Here is a 24,463-nt window from a genome sequence, read left to right as displayed (position 1 = left end):
GACTGGTATTTAGCTGTTGTTTACTTAGCATAATAACTGAGTGGAGTCTTTGCTGGTAATCTGATTTTACTAAGCAAAGATTTTTTTGCTAAAGCACAATTTTTTGCTTAAGCAGCTCTATGAAATTGGGCCCTGAACTTAATAATAATTGGATTGTTTGTGATTTGAATTGTTTTGTAGGATCAGCAGCTGGAGCAGAAGGAGAATTCAGACCATAATAGAGAGGACACTGAGAGACAGATACAAGAACTCAATGAACAGAATAAGGTAATTGGATTGATTCATTAATGGGCCTGGTGTATTAAAGACAGTATACACTATTGGTAATTGTCAAAGACCAGTCTTCTCACTTGGTGTATCTAAACATATGCATAAAATAATAAACCTGTGAAAATTTGAGCTCAATTGGTCGTCGAAGTTGTGAGATATGAATGAAATAAAAAAACACCCTTGTCACACGAAGTTGTGTGCTTTCAGATGCTTGATTTCGAGACCTCAAATTCTAAATCTGAGGTCTCGAAACCAAATTCGTGAAAAATTACTTCTTTCTCGAAAACTACTCCACTTCAGAGGGAGTCGTCTCTCACAATTTTTTATACTACCAACCTATCCCCATTACTTGTTACCAAGTAAGGTTTTTTGCTAATAAATATTTTGAGTTGTTACCAATAGTGTCCACTGCCTTTAATATGTTGTGTGAGTCAGGAGAAAGAAAAATTGTAAAAAACCAGGCATAGTTTTCAACATGTAAACACTGTCCTTAGTTTCAAAAATAGTTGATTGCATTTTTGGGTGTTTTCAGATACAGTTTTCTTGAGTATGATTTCACTTCAGTGAGAAATATTTCACAGAAAATGAGTTTTTTTTTTTTTTAATTACTTCGGGGGGGGGGGGGGGGGATTATTTCTGTTAAATTTGTTTAACCCCTCTAGGGAATTTAGACACAGATTTTAGTGGTTGGTTACGGTTCAACAGTTAACTGGTTAAACATCCCAACCCTACCTGTGACGTCAAATGCAAGGGGTCTATTTCATGTTATCCACGCTATTCCTTCAGATGTTGGAGAGTCAGTTATCAAGCAGCAGACGTCGGCTACAGCTAGAAGTTCAAGCAGTTCAGCACGATCTCAAGGAGACGGAGGCTTATCAGTCGCACATCTTCCATGAGTTGGAGATTGAGAAGAGGAAAGCAGAAACTGAGATGGACAAGATGAGACGGGCCAAGGAGAGCAAGGAGGAGGCCAGGAAGAAAGGAGTCGCACAGCTAGGTAAGGTGCTCTTAAGAATTACGCTCTTGATTTGCTCCAATCTATTTCAAGGTGTGCTGTAAGAATACTTCAAACTGTTTAAATAACAACCTCAATGAATGGTCTGGTCAGTATGGTCAGGTCAGGTCAGTAGGGTCAGTGATCTTTCATGTCAAGTCAGGTCATGTCAGGTCAGTCTGCAAGCAGTTGGAGTCAGGTTTAATAGTCTGTTCAGTATGGGGACGTTCGTTCAGTTCCGACATGATGCGCCATCAGTGTTGTCTGACCTGGTTCCACCTATCATAATGTGTGAGTGTGAAACCAGGCTGTCTGCTTCTTCTCACCCATACACCCTTGCTTTACTGAGATGAAGAACAAAGAGCCATTCCAACAGCTTTATTCCACGAACTGCATCTCTTTTGGAACTCCTTGCCTGGTGCATCCTTCAAACTAGACTGTTTTAAGAGGAATATCAATTCCTGCTGTCAGCTCCCCTGAGGTGTTTTCAATTAAAATGTTCAATGTTCTTCCTGTAGCCCACTACCGGGAATGGCTTTCGCCTTGTTGTTGGCGATTTTGCATTCAACAAATTATTAAAATAAAATATTACTTTTTTCCCCGTAGCTTCTACAGCCAAGAGTAGGAGAGGTCTTCTACAGCTCTCCATGTGGCTTCAAGAAGCTAACAATATCAGTAAGAAACTGAACAAGCACACGGTGAGTATCTTATAGCTAGCCTCTTAGTACAGCCTTGTATTCTAGTGCCAGTTAGTCTTAATATCAAACAGAATGCTTTGACGCGGTAGACTTTATGTAGCAGGTAAAACCACTGTCACGAACGCTTCTTTGATTCCTTTTTCGGGGGATAAAAAGTGGTATCTTTTTCCATAACCAAAGTACTTTGAAGTGAAAATTTTCTCAAACTGCATTATACTATCCAAAGCTGCTGTACTTCTTACTAGTTATTGCCATCAGTTTTCAGAGTCATTACAAAACGCTTACTGACCCTTTGAAGATAAGTTCTTGTCTCTTATTTGCAGGTTTTCAATCGTCAAGATGCATCATCGAGTAATGGCGGCAGTAGCTCGGCAGGTCTTCAAATCAAGGTGACCAATAATCGTCTTGGAATCGTCACCTTCTGGTCTCTGGATAAATTTGAAGACAAACTCCTCCAGATGAGAGAACTGTTCAAGGTGAGGTGTGAACCTAGGGCAGTTGGGTTGTCTCCGTGGTTGCTGTCCCTCTCTTTCACCTCTGTGGACCCCGGTTCGATTCCCGGACCGGACCCTAGCATGTGGATTCGGTTGTTCAATTCCTACATGACTGCTTGTGTTTTCCCAACAAGGGTTTTTCTCCAACGTCTAAAACTAAAATTTCTGCTTCATTGTTTTCTCTACAAAATGTTGGTGTGATGTTTCCATTTGGATTCCTTGCCAACTAAATAATTAAGATTCAGAGTCGGAAAAATGCTTTATGATAAAGGTGTATAGCACTCCGTTCTAATAACATAATTTTTGCTCAGAATACCCGGCTGTCAGAGAAACATTCCAAAATTTCTGCGATCACAGCATCAAAGTGCCAATTACATACAAACTCAATGAAGTCCCAGTTTTGCTAGACTCATTTCAAGCCGCCTTGCATGTGTTTTTCTGACACAGTATGCTGAGAGGGGAAGACACACAAGCGATGATGATGTCTTCTACAATTCGAATGACGACTGGGAGAAAGACTACAAGATTGACTCACCACTGACCCCATTCAAAAGGTCAGTAAAGAATAAAAACAAGTGTGAAACCATGTGTTGATTTCCTCTTCTTTAACCTTCCAGCTTTTCAAGACATTCTTCAGTGAGTTTTTACCAACCATTTGAAAATGTTCAACTGCATGGGCCGTGTATGTGCACACAGAAACTAAATTGTGATCTGTAAACCCACCTCTTTTTTGTTCACAGCAATATGGCACTCCGTTGGTGTTTGCCATTTCGGATCTTTCCACTTCCAATATGAAGGGCTTGCAAAGTAGCAACCCTATTTTATTTGACCATCATTGGAAAAGTCTAATCTTTCTCTTTCCAATGATGAAAGCTGTTGGTATGGAGGACCATGAACACTGACAACACTACAGCTCTTCAACAAACAACCTTAAAGGCCCGGTCACACAGGCCTCGATAACGAGAACGGAAAACAAGACTGTTAACAATGCACGCCCTCGATTGGTTGAATGAGCATGAGCGTATTCTGCATAGAGCAACTCAACCACTAGAATGCGTTCTCTTTGTGTTGTGAGTTATCGTTATCGCTGCAGTGTGACTCAGCCTTTATGCTGAGGCAGAAGGCAAAAAGACAAGTTATTACACATCTTTTCACTCTTGACTGAACAGGTGTTTTGGTGGATCCTCTACCCCGAGTCGCTGGACCAGCGGAGGTAGCAGTGTCTCATCCAGACCTGGGTCTAATAGCAGCTTCGGTAAGTAAAGAAATCATCATTAATTTCACAAAGAGCTTCAAAGTACAAATCTGCAAAGCGCAAGTCACGGTTCTCTGTTTAAGACCACTCATATGATTCTGTACAAGTTTAACCTCTTCGTTGACTACCTAATTTCTGTAAAAGTTTTTGCCAAGTGCCACGCTAATTAACTCTTAATAATCATCACCATAGGCCCAGACTTGGCTAATCTTGTTGAATTTTTGGTTTTGTTTTGTAGATTCATGTAGATTCTATTTTTACATTGAAAACTTTTAAAATGTCAATTCATTCCCCAACTTTTTATTTTTTACCCATTGTTTGAGCAAAACGACAAGCCTCTAAGGTGTTAAATGAATGAGAAATTATATAAATGAATGAACAAATATGAATAAATGAAATAATATTAGAGGGAGTGCGGCCACCAGTAGTGACTAAGTTAATGGAGGCACTTACCTCACCAGCCTCTGCAGGAGGTTCCTCCAAACCTCACTCATGGTGCCTCCAAGAGGCTACACAGAGACCATGCCTGACTGTATACAAATCGACGCTCATCCTTTAAAACAGAAAATCTGCCATATGAAACCCACAGCTTGCTGTTTAAGACCTGTCTCTCTCTCAAAAAAAAGAAAAAAAAGAAAATAACACAAATAAAATTGAACATCAATTATCTTTCATATGATTCAGTAAAATGATTCTCTATCAACTATCAAATTCTTTTAGAGTATTTGTTAATCTAAAAAAAAAAAAAAAAAATGAAATAATGAAATGATTTTGTACAGGGAGTGCAACCAACAGGAATGACTCAGTCAATGGAGGTAGTAACCTCACCACCCTCTGCAGGAGGCTCCTCCAAACCTCACTCATGACGCCTCCGAGAGCCTACACAGAGACCATGCCTGACCGTATCATGTCCATCATGCAGATGATCAAGACCTCTGTGACTGGTATACAAGATGCCTGTAGAGCAAGGAATGAAGCGTTGAATGGATCAGGTGAGCACCGAATTAAACAGCAGATAGATTATGCGCATAATTTAGCAAAAATTTGGCAGTTGAAAATGTTGAGGGGCTCTAAGGTCAAGTTCAGTTTTGTGATCAACTTATGTTCCAATATATAGAGTCTTTATGAAAATGGGGAAAACAAATTTTTCTCCATTTTTATGAGGATTCTCTCTGTTTAAAGAAAGAGTGCTCACAAAAAAATGATTTTTGACATTGAAGCCTCCTCTTTTAATATCTGCAAAATGTTTCATTATGACTTTTGATCTCTCGAAAGTGTGAGCACCATTATTGTTTCATTTTGATGATGTTTTAACATGTTGATGTACTTTATTTTAAACTGGAGGAGTTGAAATCATTTCCTGTTTTCATGACTTTAAGGTGATCTCACCAGCGCCTCAAGTGTCGACAACCTCCTTCTCCAAGCCACCACCTCCATGGAACTTCTGAGGAATCTCATCCCCTTGTGGGATTTCAATTCTTACCAGAAGAAGAGAAATCTAAAAGCGGAAGATCAGTCGCACAAAGACATTAAGGACCAGCTGATTGAAACAGCAAGAAAGATGACAGGTCACTTGATGAAAGTGTTACAGGTCGGTTGGGTTTTTTCTCTTTTAAATTTTTTCAAGTTTTTCTAATTTCCCTTCAGAATCTGGTACGTTGCTTTGGATCGGTCGAGTTGGTCATTGAAAAGCGTTTGTTATAATATGCATATGGGTAAAAAGATGCTGTAAAAGTAGAATACAATGATCCACACAAACATGCCTCGAAATTGCACAGTTTTCCTTTTACCTCATCAACTAACACGGTCGGCCATTTATGGGAGTCAAATTTTTGACTCCCATAAATGGCCGACCGTGTTAGTTCGCACAGTAAAAGGAAACCACGCAGTTTCGAGGCAAACTTGTGTGGATCATTGTATTCTACTTTTAAATTATCTCTCCAACCATATGCATTTTATAACAAACGGTTACAAACGCTTTTTTATAGACCAACTCGTCCGATCCAAGGCAACGTGTTCCTTTAATTACTCAAAATAATTGTTAGCAAACTTACTTGGTAGTGAAAAATTGAGAGTTATTGATAGTATAGAGAACCGGCTTCCTCTGAAGTGACGCATTTTTTGAGAAAGATGTATTTTCCCACTCAAGTATTTAAAGACTTCAGACATAAAGCCTTTTATTAGGCATCTCTCAAAGTATAAATTGGGGTTTTTTCTTTCATTATTCTTTTTCAGCTTCGATGACCAATTGAGTCAAAAATTTCACAGACGTGTTATTTTATTCATAGGTTGGGATTCACCAAGTGAGAATACTGAATTTCCGTTTTTTTTTTCCAGGGTTATGAGGGGGACATTGATAGCATGACTACTGAAGGCACCACCCAGATCCATCAGTGCCTGATCTTCCTTGCTAAGCTCATTGGTGAGGTCTCCATGATGATGGGCCAGGAGGAACTCGTCATGTTCAGGGAAGAGAACGGTCAAATGGAAGACACTGCTGTGAGTATAATAATAATAATAAATAAGTCTTGTAATGCGCACGTATCCACAATGCTGGGTGTTCAAGGCACAGAAGTATTTCTCTCATCCATGGGTACAATCTTTCAATCCTTACACCCGCACGACATACACTATCTGAACAAATAGATTTTGGGGGCCGTATCTTTAGAAGGTTCTTGACTTGGTATTAAAAACTCAGTTTGGCCCACGATTGACCATGCTCTCAGCCACCTCTCCATCTTGGTAGAACTTAGCGGCGTCTATGTGTGAACGGTGTATAATGGAGGAGTTGCTTTACGAATCGAGTATTGGGTAATGGAGCAGTTCTACCTCTGGCATGTCTGGTAAACCGTGTTTCACTGAAAGGTTTCTCTAGGATGAACAATATACAAATAAATAAATAAAAATAAAAAATTTGTTTAAGAGAGGTTGTTTTAAGTTACATTTTAACAAAATTTTTTTTGGCAGGTGGGTCATGAATTGAAGCAAGGTTTCCTGAACGGTGCTGATGTCTTAATTGATAAGACCCTACAGCGAGGCTTGAATGCAGTGACTAGCTGCGAGGCTGCTCTACAAGTTACCCTCGGACCGGACAGCAACATGTCTCAGGTAAAGACCTTTAAACTTCTTTTCACTTCTTTAGACCCCGGTTCGAGTTCCACCTCAGAGCTTGTAGGTGGGTTGGGTCTACCGACCCTACCCGATAAGGTTTATCGAAATTCTGTTGAACCCACACAAAGATATAGGCCATGCGTGGGCACGTCGTGCATGACAACAAACACCGCGGTAGCAAATGCCCCATCTGCCATCTGCCTACCCATATTGTGTTGCGGTTCCGAATTTTTTCTTAATTGGGGTTTTCCTCCCACATCTAAAATTGAACATTTTATACATTGTCCCCCTATTCATCTTGCTATTGACCTTTGCCCTCTTGGATTAGTACAGTGTGTAGCAAAAATTGCATCCTTTGAAAATGTTATCCCTCTGCTGCCACTTCCCAGGTGTACAGCCGATGATATCACCAAACTCTCCCAACTTAGAATTAATCTTAGGACGAGTTCAGTTCCGTATCCAAAGATGTTAGGACCTTGGCAATGCATTTACAATGCATTGAACCCATCCTAAGCTAGGACGGGTTACTCGTCCTAACTTGAGATAGGATTAATCCTAGTGACTGTGTTTCGTGAAATCGGCTGCAGTTGTATCGTAAACGTGGGTGTGATACAAGTCGTAGTTTTGTCGTAAGTTTGTCATCTCTTATGAGCCAAAACCTCTCATAATCTAGAATATTTCGTACCAATACACAAACAGCTAATGGTTTTTTAGTAAAGCGCCCTCATGTGACGAAAGTAGGCCATCCATCCGCTCCATTGAACTTCCATATTTCCATTGGAATTTCAGTCATCGATCGAGCAAACTATTGTAACTATTTCCACTATTAGTGGCATTCCACAACTGCCAAAATGCCGCATAATTGAGCCCGTGAGAACTCTGAAAAGCGGATTTGGGTTTTCTTGATGTCCAATGAGTCTTAGGATGTGTCCCAGCCAATGTGAGTTTAACACTATGTGACATTTCCTTTGACTGGTTGCTATTTAGGGGTCCGCATCGTCATTTTTCAGCTGAATAGCCAACCCCCTCAGGTATATAGATCGTGGTTAACCCATTTTGGATTTTGTTAAACGTCTGACAGAAAAAAGGGCCGAGCCGAAATGAGTAGTTTTTAATGAGACCTCCACCTGCTTCGAAATGGTCATCGTCAGATAAGCAATTAGTTTTGATTCTCGTGCCAGATGGGGATGCAATCTGGTCGTTACACAAGACACCGAAAAAAGAAAACTGCTCAAGAAGTTTGAGAAAGTTTGAAAGTACATGCTGAAGTGGGTTTTGTCGTTCACTGAATGGTTTTACCTGAAAGGTCACGTACAGGGGTCATCAAGGAAGGGGTCACCGTGGGGGCAATTGACAACTCTATCTTGGTGCAACCAACTTGTTATAAACTAAAGCAATGTTCTCCCCCAAACTGAGGGGCATTGTGAACCCCAACATTTTGGAAGTTTGGACAAAGGATGCCAGGCCTGTATGTTTCGTTTTTGAAAGGGCAAGGGCACCAAGGCATATTTTCTCCAGGGTTAAGGGCACCCTACGAGGAATTTGTAAATTTCTACTGGAGCACTTCAAGGGCACCAAGGCAAATGACCAGGGGGCATGCCGGAGGCAATCGCGTTTGTTGCCTTTGTGAAGTATCAGGTCTGGGACGCTCAATTGAAAAAGGTCTTTGGAATGTTTTCTATTTGGTGTTTACTGTTTTTCTTGGTTTTAAATGCCTCAATGTACATATATATCTTGATGATTTTTGTGAAATTAGTAGTTACTTGTTTTGCACGCAATTGGCGTGCATTGGCCCAGTATGGGGGGGGGGTACTCTCTGCCCTACTATCAAGCATGATATAGTCGTTTTAAGACACTGTAAGTCTTTTTGGACGTTAAACAGACATCAGACAACATTTAGAAGAACAAAAAACACCAAGTCACTCATATAATTGATATTTCCGTTACGGTTTCAGTATTTTGCCATGAGGAATGGCCAAATCATTTTGTTCATTGTCATGGTTTCACAGTTCTACTATTTCAAATCCCCTCCCTGTCTTATCCACGAACATCTCAGGCTAGATACCTCTTAAGAAGGAAATCCCTGTCGAGCTCTAGCAACCTTCAAGAAAGTTGATCGTAAACCCAAAGCAACCCTAACCCCCACTCTCCGCTCCACTCCCATAAATCCCTTCAGCGATACAAGAACCTCTTTCTGAAAAAGCATTAGCAGGGTTCTCCTTTAAACAACGGTCCGCTGCCAAAGTGACAGTTAAATTCCTGAGGATCAGTCAAAATGTACTCCATACCGTCAGGCTGGCTTGTTTAGTATCAAAAAGCATCCCTATTTAATGAATTATGGACAGGTGTGAAAATCTTACTTACTAGTCCTGTTGGCTATAGTCACTGAGAATTTTGAGGTGAAACCCTGATTGGCAATTTGAAAATAAACCAATCTTTCCATGGTCTTATGAGTGTTTTCATTTTAATCGCCCTGATAATGGCAACAAATTCCCCTTTTATGTTGCATGTACCAAACCCCACTCGTCCTAAAGTGAGCACTACGCCTTACCCAGCCCCCTCATCCTCCTCATCCAGCCCCTCCCCCTCCTGACCCAGTCCCCCTCATTCTCCTCACCCAGCCCCCCTTACTCTCCTCACCAAGCCCCCCTCATTCTCCTCACCCAGCCCCCTTATCCTCCTGACCCGGCCCCCCTCATTCTCCTCACCCAGCCCCCCTCATTCTCCTCACCCAGCTCCTCCCTCTCCTTACCAGGCTGCCCAGCCCTTCTCATCCTTGACCCTGCCCCCCTCATCCTCTTTTACCCAGCCCCCCCCCATCTTTAAGTGATCTAGCAGCCCAAACCCTCTACCCCAAGCCAATGTTTCTCTGCAGTGATACAGCACTACCCCGAACCAGCCCCCTTCATCTGTGATACAGTACTACCCCCACCCAGCCCCCATCCTCCTTACCCACCAGCCCCCTCATTCTCCCCACCCTGCCCCCTCATCCTCCCCACCCTGCCCCCTCAACCTCCTTATTCAAACACCCCCCCCCTCCCCCCATCCTTAAGTGATCTAGCAGCCGCAACCCTCTACCCCATCCAAGCAGTGATACAGCAGTCTTGTCTGTCACCTCGTTGGGCAAACACCCAAGAGAGCTAAACCTCTGACAACATTTTGTTATTCGATCGCAAATTCTATTACGTACAAATTAAGTCCTGATCCCCGACGCTTGGAAAGCAAATCTCCTCCTTTTCCTGTACTTGCTCTACCCCCGGTCTTTCCCTCCATTGATAGCTGCAGATAATCCACCACGATCGAAGAAGGGGGGGTGTCGGGCATTCAAGAGAAATGACTTCATATAAACTGAGAGATAATTTTTGAATGTCACCGAGCTAATTGCATTCAGTGCTACATTACCGGGAACAGATAGATATTTCCTGGAGTTAATTTTGCCCCGCGAGTGATGTCGGCATTTTAGTTTTGACATGGATTTTGATTTAAGATGGGCTGAGAGTATTTGATGGGAAGGGGGGGGGCTAGTTTTGGACAGGTGTGGTTCTAGTCCCAGGTGTTTTGAATGAAATAAAGATTAAGGATGGTTTCCGTATCGTGTTAGTGACCCGTTTCAACATGGTTCTTAACTTCTGTTGTTCCAGTTTAAAGACGACAATCAGCTGATTTTGATCTGTTCTGAAGTTTGAACATTAATCACTTGGAGACTTATTTGTCTAATACATGTAGTTTGTCTCGTTCTATCTCAAAATATGTCTCTAAAACGGTACTTTATTTTTATTTTGGAGGAGAGGTAGGACTATGACTTGCATTCAGATTGCAAATCAGCAGCCGTTCTATGTGAATGAATAAATTTGTTTATTTGTACACGTATCTAAGTATCTTTTACAAAACTCTGGAAAGTACTGAGTAGACAAATTGTTTTCCAAACATCAGTATACAGATAAAAACGAATAGGAGAAGCAGTTTGAAGAATTGTCGACACAAAAACTGTTTCTTTGTCTACGTTTTCAAATAATAACCACTTGTCTAAAAATGTCATGAACAAATAATTTTAAAGGGTTTATTTGTCATTGTTATTGAATAATATTTTTGTCGACTGGGTCATGCTGGATGCCTCTCACTGCGGTATTTGCTTGTGGTATCGTTTTGCTTTTTCGTTTGTGTTATTTCTCGTGTGACAGTTGGGGAAAAAGGTTGACAACATTCAAAACTGACTTCAAAATTGACTCCAAATGAAGAGCTCCAACACTTTACAAGTAGTTTATTCTCTTTGTTTACTCATTTATTGTGAGGTTTTTTTCTTTATAGTTTTTTTTCACCAAGACCTTGACTTCTTTGAAAGGATGTCATCCAGCCAATTCTTGTAACCAAGTAATCTGTGCATATTAGCCGTCCATCTGACAAGAAATCTGTCATCGAGATCCCCTCCGTCCTAAAAAACAATCCCACTAAGGTCATCAAAATGATCCCCACGACGATCATCAAACAATCCTTCCTAGCTCCGCAAATCCCATCGTAAATATCATCATCATCCCCCGATCCTGGGAATTGTCTCTATGTCTAAGATGTTCCATCCATCTCGGGCTGACCCCCGCTTGCTGCAGAGAGGGGGGGGGGGATTCATTACATTTCCTTCTAAGTGAATATCTGCTGTGGACCTGGAACAGATGGTTGCTGAATCCTAGAAGTATGATTTGACTAGATCAGAGTCGACATTTCTTCTAAACCACGATCTGGCTTCTGGCTCTTCATAAAGATTTAGTCTTTCCTTTTTTCCCCTTTTTTTTTGTTCTTCCATTTTTTCTTCGGTTTGAGAATCTCTTGGGAGGGTGGATTTCTTCGCGCTGAGAAATTTGTTTTTGAGTCTAAATGGATGTTTATTACTAGTATACATTGGATACAATCAATTACGATTGGTGACAGGTTGCAACCCCCCCCCCCCCTCACCCCACCCAGCTGATACTGGCTTGTGGTCAGTGAATGGATCAAGGAGACAGGGGACCATGCAAGGTAGTGATATCCTGTGCAAAAGTGAATGTATACCAGTCTAAATGTATGGACTAAGGTGAGGTATGTGAATGAATAAAAGTAGGCTTACAGTGCTATTTCTTCATGATTTTTTTTTGTAAGTGTACTGCTAGTGTTGAGGTCCTATCCACCCCCAGCCTCAGTTTTCCTTGTCCACTTTTGTCATGTGAATTGTGACCTTGTTTTCAATCAACTTGGGAGAGTTGGTTGAACATGGTACGTCATCTAAACTTTTGAACAAAACACTATTTTGTGACTCGTTTTTCCTTCTTTTGTTTGTCTTTTTGCTATTTTGTAATAGTCGGGAGAAAATAACGGGAAAACCCACTCTTGTTTCTCCACGTTTCGCCGTGTCACGACATGTGTTTAAAATAAATCCGTAATTCTCGGTATCGAGAATTGATATTGTTTTAATGTTTTCTCAAAAAGTAAAGCATTTCATGGAATAATATTTCAAGAGAAGTCTTTCACCATTACCTTCTGTAAACCCTGTAAATTATTTGTAAATCTGTGAACATTTTTTTTTTTTTTTCTGTACCGAAAGTGTAAAATGGCTTTAAGGCCCAATAAAGAACGGTCTAGTGACTTTCCCATGAAGTGATAACTTTAATTTCCCTGGACTTCTTATGACCTAATGTACTCCAACTTGTTTTCTTCCCGTGAGCGCAAATTGTGCACATTTCATAAAAGTACAGGTTATGAAATTAATAAAAGCAACTATTTGCAAAATGAAAGATGCGAAATTATTTTCTTCAAATTTATTTTTTATTTTTTTGAATGACTGGAACAGCTGAGGCACAAAATAAACAAAAGTTGGCAGCTATATGAAAAATATTTTCTGGCGTGAAGACACGTGGAAAATTTGGATCGTTAATTCGACGGAAAAACAAGTTTGAATTAGTTTGCAAATAAAAGTGCAATGTTAGAGTGCACTTTCTTAAACTCTGACCGTCCTGAGACACTTTGATAGCAACATGAATAGTTAAGTTGCAAATTCTGTTTTTTTATATCGAAAGCAAAAAAGTGTACTAACCCTGCTAGATTAATACCTTGCGAAAACATTTTTTTTCCCGGCTTCTCGAGGTTGGTAAACCCATTTGGTCATTTCGTAATTATTTTTTTATCACATTTTCCCCTAATTGTTGTGTTTTTTGGTGGTGAGTGTTGAAGTGTCACAATGAAGTATGATGTCCTTTAACTGACTTCATTCCCGCCTGGAAAGAAGATAAAAAAACTTCCGCCGCAAATGTGCTGGAAACCATATTAGTGTTGCTTTCTATTTTATTCTCGCAAATTAGCGTTAAGTGAGCCAACGTCTGTATAGGTAAACCAGATTTAGCTCCAAGCCTTCCAGTTTACGTTAGTGAGTGTAAACATCATACAGCCTGGCCGAGCCCCCATAAACACATCACTGTTGAAACCAATTAGCATTTCCAGTTTGACAGGACAGACTTTTTTTCCAAAACCAACAAGTTTGTCATAGTGGAGTAAAGACTATTTGTTTGTGTACTGGGCAATGTTTGGCAGTATAAATGTTCAGCCATTTTAAAGCAGTGTAAGGGCTGTGGCTGACTTGCGACTATGGCTTTGACCGTTGCTAAAGAGTATTGCTTAGGACTTCCTTTACTTCAAGGTATGGCAACAACCTAGCCTTAGCCGTAGCTGTAGCCTTAAAGGGAAGGTACATACACTCTTAAAATTAATGCCATAAAAAACTTTTGGTTAGAAGCCTAGCGCAGCACTTTGAGAAACATTTCACTTTGAAGTAATGTGGTTATGGACATGGAGTTAAAAGATATAAGTTTTTGTGGCTCAAGATTAAAAAAAAAAAAATGGTACTGTAACTTTTGATAAATTTTTTATAAATTAACATCTGATCTCAGATTTGATCTGCTTAGACCACAAACAAAGTTCAGAAATCTGGAACAACTTGTTCCAATTAATTTGTTTTCGGTACCCAAGGTCTTTGTTTTATCATCATAAGGCGTTTTGTCCTCAAAAACTCTGATTTAGTGTCCAGTCTGTTGGAGACACTCACTGGCTAACATCATTCACCCCCTGAAAATAGCCCCTTCCAAAAACTTTAACAACCCCCTTGTTGCCCCTCAAAGATGGTTAATCTGTGATCGTAGGGAGCAAAGTTGACCCTTTTTGTTCCACTTTTTTTTTGTCGAGGGGGTCCAGTGTTTTAATGAGTCTCGGTTGGGTTTGGCTGATCAGTGGCAACACATGGATTGAGGAAGGAATGAGTTATGGTTGCTCGGAGTTTTGAGGTTTTGAGTTTGGGGGATTCTCGGCTTCTGCCTTGTTTTCATCAGCGGGACCTTGATTCTTTGGGGGTAGAACTGGTTGTGAAGTTAACCATGAGTGAGGAGACGGACCTTGTAAATTAAATCGGCACAGATGGACATTTTTTATAGGTTCTGTAAAAGATTTCTGGGTTGATTTTTGTAGGTAGAAACTGTACTTGTGGAGTGTTTTGGCATTGTGGTTGCACACCACAACAATATTTCTAACAGCAAAGATTCAAGAAAAGGGATCATAGACAACACCAGGGCCCAATTTCATAGAGCTGACAAAATTTTGCTTAAAAGCAAAAAAATCCTTGCTTAGTAAAATCAGATCACCGGCCAAGACTCCACTCAAATGTTATTCTACATTGTAAGTAAACAACAGCTAAATACCAGTCACAAGCAATGTGTATGGCATAAAATTTTGGCCAGTAACGTGTGTAAAATAAGCGAGCTATTTTGGTGCTTTAGCAAATTTCTTTGCTTAAGCAGCTCTATGAAATTGGCACTTGTGGAAAGCTTACAATGTCTCTCTACTAAACTTGGCATGGTGTGTGGGTGAGGAGGTATACACATTCAAACCGGGGATCTATAGCAAAAAAGGACAATAGGGTCCACGGTTCGGGAAAGGTCCACAGTTGGAAAACGTGTAAAAAACCAATGGGAGCTGTTGCAAAAAAATATATAAACAAAAGAGGGACAATAGGAGATACACGGTTGCAGGCGTTACAAGCTGCAAGCTGCAGATTCCATAAAGGGTGTAAGCACAACAAATTGGCAATACGTACCGTAAAAAAATTAGAAAAAAAGAGGTCACCAACCAAACAAAATTACTCATGAAATTTATACAGCGCGTCATCTATGGGAGTCTGAAGTTTGATGAGATAATTTGGTTCTCTAAAAGTGTCTTCTTACTTGTACCATTTGCTCGCATGATTCCCTTGTTTCTAATTTGTTTTCTTTTTCTCTTTGTGTAATAATTTGTGTTTGTAAAAAGTGTGTCAAGCTGCCCCTTTGATGTTGGGATTGTGTCAATCTGTTTCTCTGGAGTTTGTCAACAGTAGATGTAATATATACCCCAATTGTTGTGAAAACCATTATTTATGGGGTTTAATTGGGTCTGTCTGGTCACAGCCCCAAACACACCCATATATCACAGTAGCTAATGAGTTTTCCTACCAGACTAACGGTGAAACAGGGTCATACGGTGACCTCGTCCAAGGCTATTGGGCTTGAGATCAGGAAGGGATTAATTTAAGGGAGGGACTAAAGGAGGGATTGAGTCTTAATCCAATGGAGTGAGATTTGAAAGAGATTATGATTGGAATGGGAATCCCCAAAATGTAGATTATTTACTTTCAAAGAATGTTTAGTCTGATATGTATGTTTTTTTTGTTGGGTTGTTTGTTTGCTTGTTTAGACAAAACTTCCCAACAAAGGAACTGGGCAAAGCTTCTACAAGGGGATGTAAACGCTAAGCTGACAAAAGCTCATCTCTCTCATACGAACATTGGTCTGATTATGAATTGCACAAATCAAGAAATTGTGATTCAATAACTAGATGACAGTACCCACTCTAGTCATTGTGAAATCAGTGGTTATATCTTGGCCGGATTTGAACCCACAACCTTGCGATTGCAAGGCCTGCAGTCTAACCACTTGAACACACTGTAACACGAATTATGAATTTATCTTTTTTTGCGTTGATGTGGACATAAAGTTATTGATTGAAGAATAAATAATCAAGGGCAGATTTCACAAGAGTTAAGATTGATCTTAACTGCTTATCAATTGTAGTTGCTCAGTAAAGTGTGTCGTCACTAAATACAAATCACTCTAGTATACTGACAAATTGTCTTGTGATTAATTTTATAAGTTTGTGAAATCGACCCCCAGAACGAAAATTTAACAAAAGATACCCAAGCCTACATCCGTATGGACTGTAAAAGGGGTAACCCTGTTTCAGCCCCAGGAGTAGGTGGCAATGGCCTCTGGAAGTGACCTTCAGGCCTTGTGTGTCTGGCGACTTGCATAAAAAAAAAATAAAAAAAAAAAAAATCCTAGAACTAGATTCTTACTTGCAGGTTCTCCACAAGAATGGATCTGTTGTTGCCATCATCTTCAACCGAATAAGACAACTCAATAGGGTAGCTTATCCTCATGTGCTTCTACTTTCTTATTCACGGTTTCTCAACAACCTAAAAGTGCCTCCTGTAATTTCCTTGGAAGTGTCTCGTAAGATGCACCATGTGGGTCTTAGTCACCCATCAACCACACCAATCGGGATCCCTCCTCAAACTCGCTGTGGTGGTCCAGTACCCCCCTCCCCACAACCCCTCCCTTTGGTCCTGTACCCCCAAGATCTTTCTGATCAGGGATTTAGTTTAATTCAGAAACTTCACCTGTTGTGGTTTCCATGCGGTTGAATTTCCTTCATGGAAATTCTTGAATTACTTCTTGAATTGGTTCTTGAATTGCTTCTTGAATTGTTTCTTGAATTTGGTGTCTTCTTTTGAATGATGAAATGAACTATCATGGTTACATTTCTTTAACAAAAAATTATTTGATTCTTTACTGACTGCTCAGGGCTTGAATTTGGGGTGAAACAAATATCAAAGACGAAAGGGATTGTTGCTCAAAATGTTTACTAGCCTAGAATTGTTGAAAAAACAATGTGAACAAGTAATTAAAAATGGAGCTGTCAACTCCCCCTGATTCTGCAAAAAGTTTCCTTGAAAGTCGATTCGATTACAGAAACTTTTCTTCTATTATGTTGAGTATCATGCTAAATATCTTCCCGACTGTTGCGCAAATCTTCCTGACAACATCTTCTAAACTGTTAACCTAATTCTTCTTATACTTAAACTGAATTTGAGTCACTTCCACCAGTTGTACATGTAGAAAAAAAACCAAATTGTGTTAATAACAATCACTATGGACACATGAAAAAAAGTGCCCTATTTCCTCACCACTTTTGGAAATGACTGCTGTCATTACCCAACCGTACCTCTCTAATCATCAAAAAATCTCCCCACCACAATTGACCTTGTATTATGGAAAAACATTTCCTACATATCCTATTTATTTCCCTCCATAACCCAGCCCCCCCTCAACTCCCCAGCGACTCTGGCAATATTAAGTTAGTGGCTGCCGATCATAACTCATAACGGTACTCTGACTTAACAGTGTTACTGTCCAACCCCCTAATCAGTGCTGGGCATACAAAGAATGCCTCATGGATTTATGACGGCTGTTGACGGACCCTGTAACTGCAGCCCCAAATATTTCTCAAATTAAGAGGCAGTTGAGGAAAACAAATTTGTTTATGATGGCTGTTTTTTTGTTTTTTTGACTTCGCAACAGTGTTGTATCAAATTTGTTTGACTGGAGTTGAGTGCATTTTTTGACTGGAGTTGTTTTATTGTGCAAGGAATAAGCAAAGAGTTTATGAGCAAATGAGCTTCTAAAGAGTTAATAAATTAGTGGCACTGGCTGGACAGGTTTGGTGATTACTCAAAACACATATTAGTATAAAAACTTACTTGGTTACCGGTAATGAGCAAAGGGGAGCTGTTGATTTAGTTTAAACATTGTGAGAAGCGACTCCCACTGGAGTCACTTACTTTTTGAAGAAAGAGGTAATATCTTACTCAAATATTTTAGTCTGAGAAGACTGAAAGTGTTTCTTTTCTTTCATTAGGTTGGCCAATTAAACCCAAATTTTCACAGGTTTGTTATTTTATGCATAAGTTGGGATACACCAAGTGAGAATACTGGTCTTTAACAATAACCAAACGTGTACATTGCCTTTAACTAAAATATTTGCCTATCTAATTGTCCATTGGTAATGATGCTGAAAATTAAAGGCAACCAAAAAGTACAGCAGCTTTGAAAAGTATAATGCATTTTGAGAAACATTTCACTTTGAAGTACCGTGGTTATTGAAAAATTAATCACTTTTTATCTTCCAAAGTTTGAATATAAGATCGCGGTAAAACTTCTAGATTGCATTCATATTAGGTAATATTCATCTTGCGTGAACATCCGGATTTTCGGTGATATCTCAAAATAGGGACAAAATGAAACCTCAGATGTTAGTTTTGTTGTGTATCTACAGTTACTTTAATATAAAGGATTAAAACAATCAAACGGCTCCAAAAACCAAAAGGTATACTTTAATTGTGCACTCTTGCTTCTCCTTTCCAGTTTGCAGACGGTGCCCTGCAACATTGCCTCACGACGACCACATCGGCGAAGATCCTTCTTCACAAATGCCAGGATATCCAGTTTGAGTTGGCCAGCGTGCTGGACGGCCGAGACAGACGGTCAGTCAGTGCCTACGGCCAGAGCTATCGGAGGGCTGGGAGCATGATTAGACAGACGGAGGACTTGACCAGCGCCGTGTGTGCCATCAATAGAATCATGGGTCCGCTGGAGTCAGGTAAGGCTTGTCAAAATGTTATGCAATTAAACTAAATGAGTCGTTTGTCTAAAAGATAGTCTCTGGAACACATTACCACGTACCCTAAGGTCCTCTCCAACAGTTTCTGCTTTCAAACGCAACCTCAAAACTTATTTATTCTAGTGTATTTTAATTATTTGCTTTTGTTTGTGTGTAAAGCGCTGGTTTTAGAGAGCTGGTTTTATTTATTTAATGGATTTAAACAAGACGAAATTTTTCAACAATGAAATATTCACAGACATTTTTTTTTGGTAAATTTAAATAACGCCAAGTAACATGGAGTACGTCGTGCTCAAGCAACAATTCCCTGCTAACCCATGAAAGTCGCTTGACGTGAGCACGGCTACTTCCGTAACTGCCGATTCTTCGCTTATGCCTATGGTAAGCAGAGACATGAAATTGGACCCAGACTTCACCGAGTGAAATAACAATCATTAATGCCGATGATCATCACATTAAAAAAAGGACCTGGGCCCAATTTCATAAAGCCTGTACACATAAAACTTGCTAAGCACAGAAAAATCTTGCTTAGCAGAAACTGGTTACCAGCCAAAGTCACTTTTAGTGTACATTATAGTAACTGGTCCTGGTGCCCCACACAATGTTTTGCTGCTAAGCAAAGAATTTTTTGAGCAGTATGTTCTGCTTAACAGCTTTATGAGATTTGGCCCGGACTATTTTCCCTTCCAGCCTCAGTTTGGGAACATTGATTTGAATGAGCAAACCAAAAATGGCTGTCCTATAATACAGCCTTATTGTTGGCGACTCATTGTTGGCCATTGTACTTTTACCGGCCCAGCTGCAGTCATGACGCATATCTGGTAACCAAGCAATGGCAAACTTCAAGATATCCCCCTTGATATATCTGTTTGGCCGTTGGGGCTTAGCGCTCTCTGACGCACACCGCTTGTGTTTGCCCGTATCACAACAAACCATACATCACCCTAATGCTCACATGTTTCCCAGAACATACACATGTTGCTGAGGATCTGATTAATGTAAACACGTGTTTCCCTAAGCCAAGGTCACCGGTTACTTTACTCCAGCTGTGTAGCAAGCAACTCTGCTTAGCACAGAGAAATCGTGCTAAGCATCAAACGGGCTACCAGTCAAGAATGTCATGGGCCTTTTCCATTGCTGCGCCCTGACTATGGAACAGTTTACCTATCCAAGCCAGGAACTCCAACAGTGCCCCAGCCTTCAAACTGGCTCTCAAGACCCACCTTTAGAGCGTCTTTGTTCTGTCTTGTCTTCCTTCTTTCTTCAGCTCACCTTTGGCAGTTTGGGGTTTATAAATACAGATGCAATGTACATAATGATAGGGCTCCCCAATTTGCTTACCCAATCCATTTTCTAAGCGTTATTTTCTGCTGTGAAGCTTTTTATTCTTGAAATTGAGTTCAGGAACCTTAATCGCCTGTGGATTTACTTCCTAATCCCCCCAGATTGAATGATCAAATCCTTGGACAGAAATGGGATTAGAGAATTCCCTCTCTATTAAAAGGAGGTGTCATTCGAGAGGGGTCTGGGAGTAAGGTTATCAGATGCCTTGGTAAGACAGAGAACTTTGTTCGCCCGAGTTGGCTATTTTTTTAGGGGGTTCAAACTTCGCAAAAGGAATGATTGTGAATGCTGTTTGCATAGACCGATCCATTAAGCTCCGCCCCATTGCTTATTGACCAATCACAGCTCAACGAAGGTCCGACAAATAAGGTCCGACATGCGTGCGCTTTTGCAAAATGTAAATTGTCTTGCCCCACATGAATGAAACTCAAGTCCTGTTGTATAACTACATTGTTACCGCTGATGATGCAATCATCTGGCACTGTTTGTGTCTTAACCAATGTTGAACTTCGTACTTGGACCATCGGACCATTTTTGTTTCAGCACCGTCATCACACATGTGGTGGCGTTACTGATCCCCGAAAAATCATAATCCCGAAATTTGACATGAAAATTATTCGGATTGACATAATGATGTGGTGCGAATATTGATGACTCAACGGGTTGCATACTGCCCCCACATGGCTCGTGTTGTCACTTACTCTAAGCGCCAACGACTCCGAACAGCTCTCTGTAACACTCTCTCTCTGAGGTGATATTGTACGTGTTAATCAAAGCCAGTATATCACCACATTTCCACTCCAGGAAATCTCCCGGGCTTACTGTTAAACAAACGTGTCTTACTGGGTCGGGGCTAGGCTTGTGAGGATCGGAGGTGATTCGTGAAAGACAAGAAAAGACAAGAAAAGACAAGAAAAGACCCCCCTGGGGGGAAAGCTGGGTCTGAGCCTCTCTCTGATGGGGTGAGAGCTTCTAGACAATCTTAAGACATATTCGCAGACGTATTCTTAGACGGGGGACTTGTTTAACGTGATTCATGAGTTGGCACAAAGGGGTGTTTATTACGAAGTAATGTAAAGTCATCCTGTGGTATTGAATTGAAAAAAGGGCGCGGTCGGGGCGGGGATGTGGGTCAGGGCGTAGAGGTATTTCGTTGAGCACCTGTTCTTGTACTCAGTAAGCACCAGCTGGGCTTAATTGCTTAGAGCTGCCTTTAAAGCATAATCTTTAATAGATAAGCACAACATGCTTTCCAGAATAAGGTCAGTTGAAACACCATGTAACGTGTACTATTTGTAAATGGTATCCCGCTAAGTTTTGCTAAGCAGAAAATTAGTAATCAATATTTCCTGCTCATGCAGCTTTATGAAATCAGGCCCTGTTTTAATGTGATCTTAAAGTCACCTGGAAATAGAATTATTTTTTCAAACATGAGAGTATATGTTTAGTAACAATAAAACAATTTTTTTAGTAATTGTTTATCACGATTTATATGTTTAAAAAATAGTTTGTGACGTCAATCGAGGCAGACTTTGCCTTGGTGCGTAGAGTAAACACACGTGCAAAGTACATGCAAGTCCAAGTCATTTAGTTTGTACGTTTCGAAAAAGTTGTTTTCTCGGCAATGCTGACCAAGTGTATTGCTGCTGGATGCAGCAAAACAACTAAAGATGGGGTCAGTCTGCATGGCTGGTCAGACTCACAAGAACAATAGTGCCTAGTGGTCCAGTCCGACGTCTTTTTCAGCGCTGTGCAGCATTTTCTCTTCAAATGTCATGCCTCGATTGACGTCACGAACAGCGTCCTCTCGGGTCAGGGCCTACTCTTAAATTTGTAAATAAGATAAGAACTAATTTTTTAGAACCTTAGTTAACTGTTTATTCACATTCCCCTCTTCAAAACACATATATTAGTGGCAAAAGCTTTATTTTGACAAAATACTACTTCCAGGTGACTTTAATACTCGTCTTAACCTCTCACAGGCGCGAATATTGCTTCATAAGAGGACCATAGAAATGTCATAGAGCTGCTAGCTTTAGGAGGCTGAGAAGTCTGTAGTGCAGAACCAATTGATATTAAACTCTTTTCTACCACATTTTGGTCGTATTATTTTTAAACGGCAGCAGCCAGTAAATTTTTCTCGTGTTCTATCATGTTTATTTTTTTGAAGTTAATTTTTGGATGCCCTTGTGTAAAAAAATACAGTTTTAAGTTTCATAGTGTCAATATTGTTTTTCTTCAACAATAATTGTTTCTGAAAAAAAGAAGGAAAAAAAATGATTTTACTGTTAGCATGTTCGGCAAAGCCAATTTTCATTTTACGGACAATAAACACAAAATATTTAGGGCACAAAATACTTTGCTAAGCACAGAAAAGTTTTGCTAGCAGAAATTAATTAAGTTCTGACTCCCTGCTCATTTTGATTGCCACTTGATTTGTGAACAAACTGTTTGGTATGTGTTGTCTCGGATTGACTTGCTGAGAGAATGTGGAGTACGAAACTCATCAAAGATGTGCATTTTTTTTTTTTTTTTAAATAGGTGATGAAATCGACTGGGACCAACTCTCCCATAACCTCGAGGCCCTTCTTCAGTTGACCTCCGACCTGACCTTGACCTCATCTTCCTGTAGCATCCTGCCAACCCCGAGTTGCAGCGATTGCTCCTATGCATCGGTGGAGTCGGCAGCTTCGTCAAACACCCTGGCCTGCCGGCCCAACCATTTGGTGTCCCTCGCTGGGCAGCAGCTTCTTCAGTCCCTGGCGAGATTCAAAGAGTTCCTGAAGAGTGAGGAAAGTCTTGGGAGGAGCGTTGAAGAAGAGGATAGCGTGGGTACTCAGATAAATTAAAAGTTTTAAGATTGTAGGATATTTATTCACATTGTTATTTTCTTCTGGGTCTAGAATAAGGGAGAACAAGGGGGCAGCAAACAATTTTTTTCAGGAATAACTGGAGTTGTCGACAAAGCTTTGCTGCCTTCTTAACTTGAGCTTGTCATTCTCTAACCACTTCACAAATATCTTTACCTGGACCCAATTTCATAAAGCTAGCAAAATTCTTTCCTAAGCAAAATATTGAGAAGGGCACCAGTTTGATCAATGTTAACCTTATGGAATCTTGGCTGGTAATCAGTTTCTGTTAAGCAAGATTTTATTCAATTAAACCAAATTATGGTCGTTAGGTTACGACTGAAGAAGATGCATTTGAATTGAGCATCTCAGTTTTCCCAGACATACCCATTATAAAGTAGGACACTTCTCCCAGACAGTCTTTTCTGTATACAATAAATAAATAAAAAAGGGAAAACCCTTTCACATGTAATTACCGAGAACAAGTGAACCATTTCTTGCCATGACACTTTCTCAAAGGCGAACACGCTCCTACGTCATTACACACACCGACACACATCAGAACACTCCCAACCTACAAGGTGAAGAATCTTCAACCCCCCCTCACCCCCCCCCCCCTCCCCTATCAAAGAGCTCACCGACAGACAGCCACTGTCAAAGAAAGAGAGAACTAATATTAAAGTGCACTCTCTTGACGGACCTCGCCAAACAACAAATCTAAAAAACAGGTCGGGAATAATCATTAGCGACGTGGTTGTCAGCTGTTCGGGATGGCACACACATACCGCAGACCGATGGAAACTTCACAGAGTCCCGCCATTGGATCAAAGGATTGGGTAAACATCAAAGACATCTTCAACGGTTTAATGAGGAAAACAAGCGAGCAGTTTACATGGCATTCAGAGTGCCTTGAATCGGATTAAATTTGTTGTGTGGCATTGTGAAGGACTTTATAAGACTTGGCCCAAGGAAGTTGCTAAGCAATTATTCTGTTCTGTTTCAGCAGATCTGTGACAATGGGCACAGGAAATTCCAGGGGAATGGAAACCAACTGCCACCCCATGTCTGTTTGTATATGCTATGATCTAATGTGGATCGGAGCTTCATCTGCCCTTCAAGGAAAGGGTAGATGACACCCCCCCCCCCACTTATCTCAACTCTCACCCCCCCCATCTTAGCCCCCCCCCCAATCTTACCCCCTCCCTGGCTTGCCTGACTTGTTTGCAGTAGTCCTTGACACCATCTTTCTTTCGTTCTTGTCCCGAGCCTTAACTTAGAGTAAAGTCTCAAAATTATGCTTACCAGAATAAGGCTGCCAGCCAAAATAGCTTGTCGCGTGTACCATTTGTGAGTAGTATCCTGCTCGTTTCTACTAAGCAGGAAGTTGTTAAGCAATATTTTCTACTTGACCTATGAAAATTGGCTCTTGAATGCATTTTTTTTTGAGAGAGAGAGAGATTACCTCATTGCCAAATCATTGGGGTAATTTTACTTGAAGCTACTAAAAGCAGAGGTTTTTTTCCTCAAGGATATGGCTGTTTTGTTGGAGATTGTCAGTGTGAACAGGTTTTTGTTATTGGAAACCAATAGGCTCTATTCCTATTAAGGTTTATCATTAATTATATTTCATTTGAAAAAGGTTTTAAAACGGAAAGCCACATGGAAAG

General features: G+C 40.5%; 1 protein-coding gene across 1 annotated transcript in view; it reads left to right on the top strand.

Moving 5' to 3' along the window:
- Positions 1-23,930, top strand: part of LOC139947919 (kinesin-like protein KIF14) — a 33,419-nt gene extending 9,489 nt beyond the window's left edge. The window contains exons 17-28 of the mRNA XM_071945777.1: positions 181-267; positions 1,057-1,267; positions 1,871-1,962; positions 2,286-2,438; positions 2,904-3,010; positions 3,626-3,711; positions 4,491-4,703; positions 5,091-5,302; positions 6,049-6,210; positions 6,679-6,819; positions 18,348-18,582; positions 22,489-23,930. Of these exons, the coding sequence (XP_071801878.1) occupies positions 181-267; positions 1,057-1,267; positions 1,871-1,962; positions 2,286-2,438; positions 2,904-3,010; positions 3,626-3,711; positions 4,491-4,703; positions 5,091-5,302; positions 6,049-6,210; positions 6,679-6,819; positions 18,348-18,582; positions 22,489-22,796 (2,007 nt within the window). The 3' untranslated portion in view covers positions 22,797-23,930. The remainder of the gene's footprint in view (positions 1-180; positions 268-1,056; positions 1,268-1,870; positions 1,963-2,285; positions 2,439-2,903; positions 3,011-3,625; positions 3,712-4,490; positions 4,704-5,090; positions 5,303-6,048; positions 6,211-6,678; positions 6,820-18,347; positions 18,583-22,488) is intronic.
- Positions 23,931-24,463: the final 533 nt, after the last annotated feature.

The sequence above is a fragment of the Asterias amurensis genome, chromosome 15 (genome assembly GCF_032118995.1).
Source record: "Asterias amurensis chromosome 15, ASM3211899v1".
NCBI lineage: Eukaryota > Metazoa > Echinodermata > Asteroidea > Forcipulatida > Asteriidae > Asterias > Asterias amurensis.
Note: the sequence above shows the minus strand (reverse complement) of the source record. Positions and strands in the feature narration are given on the sequence as shown.